Genomic DNA, 12,434 nt, shown 5'->3' with positions numbered 1-12,434 from the left:
ATGGCAACTGAACTTTAACGAACATTTAACCAGGCCTCCTCGCATTTCGAGAAAAACCCTAGTAACACAGGTAACCCTTTCACAGCAGTGCTTCGGACTTACTCTTGTTAGTCAGCGTTATTTAAATTTCTTCAAATATATGACGACAAGTCCCCCAAGAATTGAAAGCTTACTGGTGTGCGTCGTGCGCGTGGGTTTTCTAAAGTCATTACACTGAGCTTGCCCCCCCCCCCCCCCCTCCTCCCTTGTTTGTTCTCAAGAAAACGATTCCGAAAATTCAACTGCATCATAAGAGACATGAAACAGAGAGGACTCCTTTGGTCTCTTCGGGAAACCACAAATGCGGTTTTCATTTCGAGTGCATCGCTTTGCTACCTATTGTCCAGTATACTGGTCCTGGGTTCGAAAAGAAGATGGAGGCCCCGGATTTTTCTCGTCATGTTTATTTGGCTCATTTTATGGTCTCATTGTGAACGAATCAAATAGTTTGACTACATGCACAATTTGCCATTGAGCTTGATGGTGTAGATGAAACAGCCCCCGCTGGCGAGCAGTAAAGTGAAGTCACCACTCTGCACGTGCGCCTTCGTGATTCTTCTGTATTACTTCTTCATGATTTCTTAAATTACGCACTAGCATTAAAATTTACGGGTAGTACGCCCTTTAAAGGTTTGAGTGATACCGATGCTTTGTAAAAAATCTTAAAGAGCATCTTTTTTGCTCTACGCAATGTGATGTTACTAAGAGAGGAACAGAAATTGGTAAGAAACAGAGGTTTCCATGTGCATGGAATTCGTAATATTCCACATCATAAAACATTTCTAAAGTGTAATTCACGGAAAAAAAGCTTGCCCGAGATAGCCCCCTTTACTACCCTGATTGTAGAAATGCATGTAAACGCAATAAGACTGCTGAGCAGAAGTGAAAAACGCAATAGACATATTGCTGGATCCGATGAGTTCCACTCGCGAATATAGTGAAATAAATGGCACAGTAAAGCCTGTAGTATAGTTGCTCCGAGCAAAAGGCATGAAGGACTAACAGCAAAAAGAACAGGACAAATATGTGTGAAACACACTTGTCCTGTTCTATGACGACATGACAATTTTGAAGTGTCGTTCGTCCGAAGTTCTTTGCGCCTTTCGCTTGTTGAAGCTACACCCTAAACAATCAGGCCACCTTGAAGCGTTTGCTTGAATAAGATTCCAATGCTATAGAAGTAAAAAGACGCAAAGAATAGTTTGATCATGCTACCCAATATCATCTCTGCGACCAAGTTACACAAAGTGAAAGTGATGGGGGTCTACGCAAGGTAGAAATGTTGTCGAAAAGGGCTTTTTCTACCATTGGATGATTTCATTGACAAAGATATTGAAGAACAATTCCACATGCTGCCTCTTAAACGCTCCACAAGAGACAGTAAGATAAAAGAAGGGCTCGAGGGAAGGGCTGCTTGTTAAGGAGCGAAGCCTTGGGAAGTGTAAAGGGTGTTGTGATGGGTTTATCCTAAGCTTAGTAATTAAAAATGATATGAATATGGACGAGAAAGCCCATGCAGTTCAAAGCCACTGCTTTGGTGTTGAGCGCATGATACTCTACGAATTAATTCAAGGTGGTGGCCCTTCTTTCTTATGTATAGATAGAACAAACAAGAGAAACGTTTAGGATGCGAAAAATGTTTTACGTGAAAATACCCTCAAACATCAAATAGCAAAACGCTCAAAACATCAAATTGTGTAAGAATAGGCTTATTGGCAGTTATACATGATGACACCGAGATTGAGGTCAAGAGGGTGCTCTAGTTTAACTTCAAGATAGGGCAAAAGATCGAATTGTGGATCTCAATATTTGTTCTAATTGTGACGCAATGTGTTAAACCAACGGTTCTATTTGATAGAGTGGATATTAAAATGCAATCAGGTGAAATTGGAGTATACTTAACGCTCAAGTTTGAATCAGTTCAGGTTTTAAAAGCAGCAGAAAGATCTCATAAACTTGCAGAATTGAGCCTAATAAGCCGTATAACCGCGAAAGCCTACCGTGTTGCCAGTTTACCAAAACGTATCTCCGAACCATTTCGAGTGGTATACTCTCAGACCACTGCGTGTTGCATTAGGGTCACTATAGGAATTGCCATGTTAAAATAAGGAACTGTAAATGACATGTTTTTTGTTGTTGACTGCCCTATGTGCTGCGTGGGTGCAGTGGCTGTGCCTTCCCTTTGCTATGTTTCACGAGGCCGTGGGCGTGATATCTTATCCCAAAAATGACTTCATCGGGACCGTCGAGTGGCAAGACTTCGGCATCTACTGGGATTCCATGCTGCTCCTCATGATGGGCGGCATTCCGTGGCAGGTGCGTGAAGGTATTCCAGAGATGATATGGCATATTAACCATTTCATCGACAGTTTTACTTCCGCAAAGCGTCCCAGACTCTGCAGCATTGTCAAGTATACATAATTATTTCCAAGCAATTGTGAGTCTTGAAATATTTTGACGTCAGATAAAACAAAAAAAAAAGATGTTGGGTGGTGGGGAGAGGGTATTCAGACGCCATGCAGCGATAACCTCAGCGGTGTTGAGGCTGCCCCGAAGTTATTAGATGCGAAGCAGCGCCAACTCTTGTGTAACGCTGTCCCTACGTCCGCACCGCTCCCCTCGCTGCAGATGGAGTGGTGCCAAGTAGCTCACACCCGCATAGCAGTGCACGGGGACGTCTCTTTTTCTCGCCTGCTGCACGCTCGCCGCGAGTCAGCTCTAGCTCGCTTCACCCTCTCCGCTACTCGCAGTGCTCGAGCCAACTTGTCACGTGGACATCATCTCACTCGTGCCACCTTTTTCTATCTGTCGGCGAGAAGAAGCCACAAGCAGGCGGGTGACCGAGCACGCTTCGAGAATCTCGCGCAATCGCGCTGATGGGGGGGACGCAGTCACAGAATGGTTTCCGCTAGTTTGGGCGTACCTTTCGCAGCTGTCGTTGGCGTTACGAGGGTTAGTGAAGCCGATCGCGTTCGCAAATGGTGACGTCAATACTGACGAGGTGCCAGCCAGGGAAGCGGGACGCAAGTGTCGGCAGTCGAAGACCAGCGACACCAACGAGGCGTGAGTCAAGAACACCGATCGCGTTCGAGAATACAGACGGCGCGCTGGTAACACTGGCGAAACGCGAGTGAAGGAAGTCGAGCGTAAGCGTCGTCAACGCGTCCCGCTTCCCGTGTTTTTGCGTTTCCAACAAGCATTTACTCGAGTAAACGCTACACCAAGTTTCTCTTCAAACCGTTCCTTAAGCACCCACGCCGACGCCCGTTTCAACCGGGTCAACGCCATCAGCGCCGTCGCTGCTTGCAATCCCATCAGGGTTCCTTTCGGGGACATGGTCAATAGTTTTGTTATTCCAAGGCACGTCTTCTTCCTATTACCCTCTTTCGGTCCCAGCTACAGTGCCAAAACAGGCATACATAGACTGTGCCTGTTACACTATGTTACAGTATTTAGTTCTGACGTCCTGTTGGGCTCGCTCGCTGGATTTCGTGCCAACCGGCTGTACTCCCCCCCCCCCCCCTCCCGATCTCCGACGACAGCGCAGCTCTGGCCGACCGGCTCGCCCTTCGCCATCTCCTGACGCCGCGAAGCTCTCGCTGAGTGTTGCCCCGTCCTCAGACTCCTGCGACCGTGTCCATCTTTCCTATATTCTCGTTATTTCTGTCTGTGGGTCTCTCTGTCCCTGTCTCTATCTCTATCCCAATCCTTTTTAATTCCTTCTCACCGCCATTCGTCATGAGGTACTGTTGAGGTGTCATACTATGATGCCGACTTTTACAGGGCTCACTTCTATCTTCTCTTCTCTCTTTTAATAATAACTTACACAGATTTCCTTTTGCACGGAAAGCAGTCTGGTCAGGAACAAGCATGAAACAATTAAAGCAAGAATTTTAATTTGTTAACAAGACTCCCATACGGGCGCTCAGCGACTCTTTCTTTCATTTGCTTTGATCAGGTGCTGTTCTTTTTCCGCATTGAAAAGAAAGCCTGTAGCGGCACTTTAGCAGTGCGCTCGCTGTCCGTCCCACAGATCCTTTCCACGTTTCGTGGGCATGTCCCTAAAATACAAAAAATATATGACCAGCATTGTCTTGTTTAGCCGCTCGGTGAGGCCTTTGGTACTGGGTGGTACGCTGTCGTCCGGTGGTGGCTTGTCGGGCTGTATGCCAAGATCGCCTGAGTTAAGTCAGCCGTAGAACCAAACAGTCCCAGAGTCAGGATGGCGAAGCCTCCTTCCTTATCAGCGGGAAGGACGGTAAGAGAGTGCTCCTTGAGAAAAGCCTCAACTCTCCTGAGAGGAATTTTGGATCCAGCTGGTCTGTAGCGCGAAACAGTCCTGACTCTGGGACTGTTTGGTTCTAAGGCTCACACTTTCGTAAGCTATGTTTTCTCCTCTCGCGAGGACGTCCGCATTGAAAAAGTTAAATCGGTAGCAAAAAAGCTATGCAAAGACCTTAACCTTTCTCGAGTTGTCAGTGGCATCACAAATAGTAAGCATGACTTTTTAAAAGTGTTTTTCAATGCAAAGATTCACAAGAGTAATATGCCTTTTAGGGTAATTGTTTCAGAATGTGATACATGGCAAAAATCGATTGCTACCTTTTTGCAAGAACAGTTGAACCAGCTTAACGTTGATGATCCTTTCATAGTAAAAAGTTCTGATCAAGTCATAGATTATGGGAAAACTTGTGTAGTTGAGCATGTTTATGGTTTTTCAGTTGACGTGACTGATTTGTATTATTCTATTCCCCATGATCAGTTGCTTCCTGCGGTTGAAGAGTGCATAGATTTGTTTGGCTCTGTTAGATTTCAAACCGAGTGTGGTGTTCCTGTCAGTCGGTTTTTAGAACTTTTCTCATTTTACCTCAAGACGACCTTCATTTCATGGGATGACAAGCCTTTTATTCAAAAGGACGGAATCTGTATCGGGTCCTGCATTGCGCCTATTTTAAGCGACATATTTTTAAGTAGAATTGACAGATCGATCTACCTACGTCTTGATAATTTGAAGATAAAAAAAGTGTTCTGGTATGTCGGTGACTATCTTGTTTTATTATCTAACGACACGGTAGCAGATGAGGCAGGTTTGGCAAAAATAATTTCACATTTTTCTGAGTGTTTTAAACCCTTGACTCTCACACACGAACTGCCTGAAAGCAATGCCATAAAATTCCTCGATGTCCTCTTCACCTTTTATCCTAACTGCATATGTTGGGCTTACCAACCACGTATGAACAAACCGGTCCTTCCTTACCAATCAGCTCACTCCAAACTAGTGAAAAGAGGCATAATTAGTCATTGTTTTCGTCATGCTTTAAGCAAATCTTGTGAGCACGAAATCGCCATTAGTTTTCATAATCAGTCAGACCGTTTGTTGAAAGCAGGTTATCCTATGCACGTCCAAACTTCAGTTGCAGAAGGCTTGCTTCGTACGCTTCGCAACCCAGGATGTACAGCGAGTCGTGATTCCGAGAAACCGAAGCACCTAGTCGTCATACCATACTATCACAAGATATCGCACAACCTAAAAAAATTAGCTAAGTGCTCTGAAGTTAGGGTTGTCTTTTCGGCTCCCAAGAAGTTGGTCAGCCTGTGTGGCCTTCATGATCATGACGGAAAACCATGACGGAAAGGTTGTAGTAAGAAGCATCGAACGGTTTATGTTCCCTGTATCTTATGCGTTGTTTATCGTATCCCGCTTTCTTGCGGTAAAGAGTATATTGGACAGACGGGCCGTTGCCTTAATGATCGATTAAGAGAACATTGTAATAATGTGAAAAACGGCCAGGGAAGTTGATTGGCCATGCATTGTAAATCCTGCGGCTGCGCGCCGATATTCAATGCATGCACAGATATCAAGAGAATGTTTGACAAGCTTACTAGAGAGATTATTGAGGCTGAGGCTATCGCTTCACTGGGGTATAAGTGCGTCAGCACTCCCTCTCTTACGCTCAGTGGTAAAGAATTGTATTTTTCAAGAAATTAATTTTTTGTGCGCATCATTCATGTCATGTGATGTTATTTTTCTTGGTGATATAGGCGAGTGTGCGGTGGTAATAAACATTATGTTGGAAGTTAGCGCCTGTGCCGTGTGTCCTCGTCTTGTGTCCTTGTTTCTTTGCGCTATTTTCTGTCGTCACAATGCACCAACAAGCCCAAATTTCGACAATGTTGTACCAAATTGGGTTGATTGATTGGTGGGGTTTAACGTCCCCCCCAAAAATACCAAATTGGGTATCACGTGACGTGAATAGACGACGAAAATAAATGACACGTTCAAACATGATAATCATGATAAGAGTATCATGTAGAACATGACTACTTGCTTAGATCAAAGCATGCTCACGGCCGTTTCGCTAGCTCCGCATATACCATATTTGGTATCACGTGACGTGAATAGACAACGAAGGTCAGTGACACGTTCAGTAATGATAATCGTGACATGCGTGTCATGTAAAACGTGACTGCATGGTACGCTCATAGCATGCTCATGACCGTTTCACTAGCTTCACATATACTAAACTTGGTATCACGTGATGTGAATAGACAATGAAGGCGAATGAGCGAATGACACGTCTAAAGATTTTAATCATGGCAAGGAAGTCATGTAGGGCATGCCTTACGCCCATTTCGCAACGTTGTGCTGATTTTAGAGTGAGATATCAACCTCCATGATGCGTGCTTCGTATATCACCAATTTCCACTGCACGTGGGATCTGCCTTTTTTATTTCAGCTTCAATATACTTCAGAGCTTTTAGGTCAGCGCAGGAAGGGTAGAACATAGAATGGTTATAACTGAGCGAAAAGGCGTGAACACATTCTACAGAGACAGTGCAATATTGGATCGAATGTTAACGTCTATTTCAAGGACACAGTGTTTAGATAACATGCCAGTACGATATAAAAACGTAATACACTAATTCGATGAATCAAATGTCACTGATTCCTTGAGCGAAAGAGCCTACCGTTCAACAGGACCCTGCCAATAATGGTAGCCTGTTTCAGTATGCTGTTAACAATAAAAAAAACAGAGGTTTTATGAATCTCATTGTGTCTTTTAGGCGGTCATAATGTGTTATTGTGATTGATCGCATTTTGCCATTACAGGTGTACTTCCAGCGGGTCCTCTCCAGCCGTACGGCTGAGGGTGCCGAACTGCTTTCGTACATGGCTGCACTGGGTTGCCTGTTCATGGCCATTCCTCCAGTGGTAATCGGTGCTGTTGCTAAGGCTGCCAGTAAGTGGACAAGTCAGGTTACAAGCGCCTAGTGGGTCGCACGAGTGAGCTGCTCCACAGTTGTCCAAGTGGCAGTCTGCTGAAAGAGAGCGGGTGCGACACTCGGAACGCGCGTCGCGTTTTTTTCCAGCCCGGCTGTGGCTGAAATTGAGAAAGGCTTCACTGAACGTAACGATTTTAATAAGAACAGAAGACACTACCGTTTTTCATCGATTTTTAGAGCAGAAAGGCTACCGTGGAAGGTTTTGCAACTTATCTGTCGTAATAATTGCTTTGCCTTTGAGACTAAACTGTGGCGGCTTTCCACAGTGGAGCTTTTTATTGTTTAGCTGATAAGGGATTTCACCATGCTTGAAATGACAAGGCCGTATAGAGAAAAGACGTTTTCACAAAGGAAGGGTACAGGATGAGCACTCGTCCCTGTGCTTGTTCCTGAAGGCTCTTTTCGTTAACGCGTCTTTTTTTTTTGCGAGACTTTTTGATTTCACGCATGTCACGCACAGTAGGCTAAAACTAGTTTTACTAGAGACTTGAGCAAGTTGTTCAGTATTCATCTTGAAAGAGCGCAACAGCACGAAGAAAAGAGGAACGGCAACTTCTTCGTCAGCGTTTGTTTCTTCCTGCCGCTCAGCTTTTTCAAGACTGTTTACGTTGTTTAGGTTTTTTGTTTCTCCGGTTCACATGACCAGAAAACTAAAGTGCGCCAAGGACGCACAGGCCAATCAATATATTATCCGACATTTTATTCTATTTTATTTTACTTACTGTACCCTACCCTCAAGGCCTGAGGGCATTACAGGGGGGAGTGGTGAACGGAAAATTGTACAAACTTGGGTAGTAAATAACAGAACAAGTACGTAATACAACAGTGCAATAAAACAAACGACTAGAAATAGCAGTACAAACAATGTAGCAAGGAAATGCTTTGAAATAATATTAAAAACAAACAAAGTAACCTGACAACAATTCCTGTTTATACAACTTTACAATAATAATAAGGTGCCTTGAACTCCAAGTTGAACAATGTTAGCTATAGCCTCTCGAAAAAGTTTATTATCAATGATGGTGACTATGTCATTGGGAAGGTGGTTCCTTTGTCGAGATGTTCTAGGGAAAAATGAATGACTAAAGGTGTTGGTGTTTCCTGCTTGAATTCAGAATTTGAAGCGATGGTGTACACGGTGCGATAAGTAATTTGGCTGTGAAATGAAGTTATTATGAAGAAATGGGTGACGGTATATCTTATGAAACAGAGTTAAGTGAGCGATTTTTCTTCGTGATGCTAGTGATAGAAGACATAGGTTAGCTTTTATCGAAGATATGCTGGAAGTGAGGTTATGATTGGAATAAATGAAACGAACAAAATTGTTTTGAAGGAGTTCTAGAGAGAAGACGAGGTTTTCGTTGTGTGGGTCCCACACTGCTGTGGCGTATTCTAGTTTGTGACGCACTAATAACTGATAAAGTAGTAATTTCAAAGATGACGGGGCGTTACAAAATTTGTGACGTATGTAGCCAAGCGTGCTCTTAGCTCTACTGGTTATGTATTCAATATGAAGAGACCAGGTTAGGTTTGAAGATATACGAACGCCTAAGTATACATATGAATTCACAGGATCGGAGGGGACATTATTCATATGGTAGAATTTAAGGGTGGTAGAATTTCTATGAACACGTAAAATTTTACATTTGTAAATATCTAGTTGCATTCGCCAGTTATTACACCAATAATTTATAAGGTTTAAATCTGATTGATGAGCATTAGAATCGTCGGTACTGATTATTTCACGGTAAATTACGCAATCGTCAGCAAATAAGTGAACATGAGATGTCAATGTAGATGGCAAGCTGTTAATATAGATTAGAAAAAGAAGTGGTCCTAGTACTGATCCCTGAGGCACGCCGGAACGAACTTCAGTTACAGGTGAGTCTTGATTATTAGCAGTAACAAACTGATGGTGGTTACAAAGAAAATATTTAATCCATTTCAGTATGTTATTATCGAGGTTCAAAAGACAGTTTGAAAAGAAGTAGTTGATGCAAACCTTTGTCAAATGCCTTACTAAAATCTAAAAACACGCAGTCAGCAGATGAGGCGCGATCTAAAATACAGTTTAGTCCATGAGTAAATGATATTAGTTGCGTTTCGCATGAGTAAGTTTTACGGAAACCGTGTTGAGCTGTGGTGAAAAATGAGTTGGAGTTGAGAAAGTTAACCAGGTTGTCGAAAATTACGTGCTCAAGAAGTTTGCAACAGGTACTGGTCAGTGAGATTGGGCGGTAATTCACGGGTGAGTTTTTGCTGCCGGACTTGTGCAGAGAAACCACTTTCCCTATCTTCCATTGCGAAGGAAGAGTAGATGAGTCTATGGATTGTTGAAAGATTTTGGTCAATATGATGGAGCTGCAGACGCTAGTGCTTTTTAAAAAATTTGCTGTTGAGGCCGTAAAAGCCTGGAGCTGAGTTAAAGGGCAATTTATCAAAAAGTTTAGCAATGCCAGATGAATGTACTGTTACAGGATCCATGACAAAATAGTTGCATGCGCTGGTGTCCGGTAGGTGAATGTTGCTTGCAACCGAGAAATTATTGCAAAATGCGTCATTAAGAGTGATCGCGCAAGTGTTACTTGGGATTACGTTGCCTTCTGTGTCTTTTAGAACGATAGTACTATCGCAAAGGGGGTTAATGACACGCCAGAACTTGCAAATGTCTGTTTTGATCGTGCCTGGTAGTGTGTGGATTAGGTAATAATTTTTAGCTTCCTTTAGGGCAGATATATATGTACGGCTAGCGGTTTTATAAGATTCCCAACGTGCTTGATTAGAAGATGATTTAGGTGAACGGTAGAGCCGTTTCTTTTTGTTAAATAGGCGCTTGATGTACGAGTTATACTAAGAGGCATGTGTGAGTGAAGTGATGGTACTATTAGGAATGTACTTTTCTGTCAACAGACGTACCTGATCTGCAAAAATACTCCAGTTAATCTCAACATAACCCGTTATCAAAGTTAATCAAATAACCGTCGAGAAATGAGCCCAATGCATCGTTATTCACCTCAAAACTAGCTGTCTTGTAATCCCAAATAATTTTCTTGCCCGTAGTTATTTTAGGAGCGCTACCGTTATTATCAAAACATATTAAAGAATGATCGCTAATACTAGGCAGAAAAGTTATAGCCGAAGCTAGATCTGGACGATTAGTTAGGACTAAGTCAAGCGTGCTCGCAGTGGTGAAAGTGATTCTGGTCGGCTGGGTAATGAGCTGGGACAGGGAAAACACGGAACAAAGTTCGCAAAACTCTTTCGCCTGAGTTGAAAAAGGTGTTATACCAGGTGGTTATGTGTTCCATAACAGATTGGGAAAATTAAATGATTTGATTTGTGGGGTTTAACGCCCCAAAACCATCATAACATTATGAGAGACGCCGTTGTAGGCCCGTGTACCCAAATCGGAGTACACGGGCCTACAACATTTCCGCCTCCATCGGAAATGCAGCCGCCACAGCCGGGATTTGATCCCGTGACCTTCGGGTCAGCAGCCGAGTACTGGGACAAATTAGTCACCGAGTAAAAACAAGGGCGATGATGAAAACCGATATGAAACAAGGTTATTAGCATCATGTTAATTGTCGATGAAGGTGGCAGATGATGAAGGCGAGCGATAGCATACACCAATGATTATCTTTGTATGACTGAGTGTTAGGCAAGCACATGTGCATTCAAGCTCGGTTTTAATGTCTATATGATACGACGGAACATCTTTAGAAATGGCGAGAACAACACCCCCTCTTCGGCGCTCATTGCGATCCCACCGGTATACAGTGAGATTAAAAGCACCATGAAATATATCACAATCAAGCACATGTGCTGGAAGCCAGGATTCGGTAAGGGCGACAATTTTAGCGCTGCACGTGTCGATTGCAGACGACAACGAAAAGTGTTTGTTGACAACACTTCTTGCATTTGTAAAAAGAATGGGCAGAAAAAAATGTGCCTGCATGAGATGATCGGCCACTTCCCTCATTGTTTTGCTATTGTGCCGGCAACGATGCATTCGCACGATTTAGTCCAGCACCTGTTGCATTCTTAATCAGTTCGTGGACAGAATTGTTAGTAGCGTAGTACACGTAGCATTTATTGTTCAAAAATAATTTATTGTAACGAAGCTTTAAGTTGGAAGAGCCAGGCTGGGCGGTGCCGAATTCAAAGAGTTTTTTGCGGGCGGTGCGGGTGGGTAAATAAAAGTCTTCACCAACTGAAAGATTTTGTTCTTTAAATTGGTTCCGCAGAGCAATCACGCTTTTCCTTGTATTGAAGTGCGAAAATTTTGCGATGATGGGGCGGCACTTGTTCGGATTGAAGGAACCGAGATGATGTGCGCGTTCTATTGCACCATCTGGAAATGAATCGGAAACTCATCTTATTGCTGTGATTAGCATGGATTCGGTTTCTCGCCACGATTTTTTTGTGTCGGGAATACCCCGGAATATAAGGTTATCACAGCGTGATCGATCTTCAAGTTCAGCGATGCGTGAATCGAACGTACCTAAACAACCAGCAGTTTTTTCAAGCTGAGCCAGCGCGGATGCCACATCCTTAGTTAATTTATCGACTTTGCATGATTTTTCTTCGAGCAAAACTAAGCGTTGTTGAAGACTATCAATTTTCGTTTCGATGACCTTCTGGCCATTTTTGATAGCTTTCACATCAGAAGCCAGCTCAGATTACACCTTGTAACCTTCAAGAGATCAAGTGTGCAGATCCTTCAGCAGCTTGAACAATACATTCATTTCTTCTGAAGTGTCTGCGGGGAGTAAATCTATATTAATCACTGATTCGGAGCGTGTGCTAGGTCCAGGGTCAGTCTCGACATCACCCGATTGTAACAACAGAAGGGCAAAAGAAAAGAAATCGCATATGGTATCCTATAACACCCCTGGACACGGGAACAGTAGCAAGCACCGATCATCAGTCTTTTTGGCGTGAAGAGAGGCGGCTGTACGCACCTGCATAGCGAAGACAAGGTGGTTAGGCATGCTGTTGTGAGCACTGCTCCCGTGTCCACCGATGTTCAGGTCGCTTGGCATGTTGCTTAGATCTTCGTTTCCTGGTGATGGCTGCGTCGATGAGGCTGGGGGGTGGATGGGAGCATC

At 43.5% G+C, this 12,434-nt stretch overlaps 1 protein-coding gene across 1 annotated transcript in view; it reads left to right on the top strand.

The window, feature by feature from the left end:
- LOC119169931 (high-affinity choline transporter 1) overlaps window positions 1-12,434 on the top strand; it is a 192,944-nt gene that overhangs the window by 84,185 nt on the left and 96,325 nt on the right. The window contains exons 5-6 of the mRNA XM_037420928.2: window positions 2,206-2,355; window positions 7,151-7,292. Coding sequence (XP_037276825.2) covers window positions 2,206-2,355; window positions 7,151-7,292 — 292 coding nt within the window. The remainder of the gene's footprint in view (window positions 1-2,205; window positions 2,356-7,150; window positions 7,293-12,434) is intronic.

Source organism: Rhipicephalus microplus, chromosome 2, assembly GCF_043290135.1.
Source record: "Rhipicephalus microplus isolate Deutch F79 chromosome 2, USDA_Rmic, whole genome shotgun sequence".
NCBI classification, from domain to species: Eukaryota; Metazoa; Arthropoda; class Arachnida; order Ixodida; family Ixodidae; genus Rhipicephalus; species Rhipicephalus microplus.
This window is presented reverse-complemented; position numbering and strand designations above follow the sequence as displayed.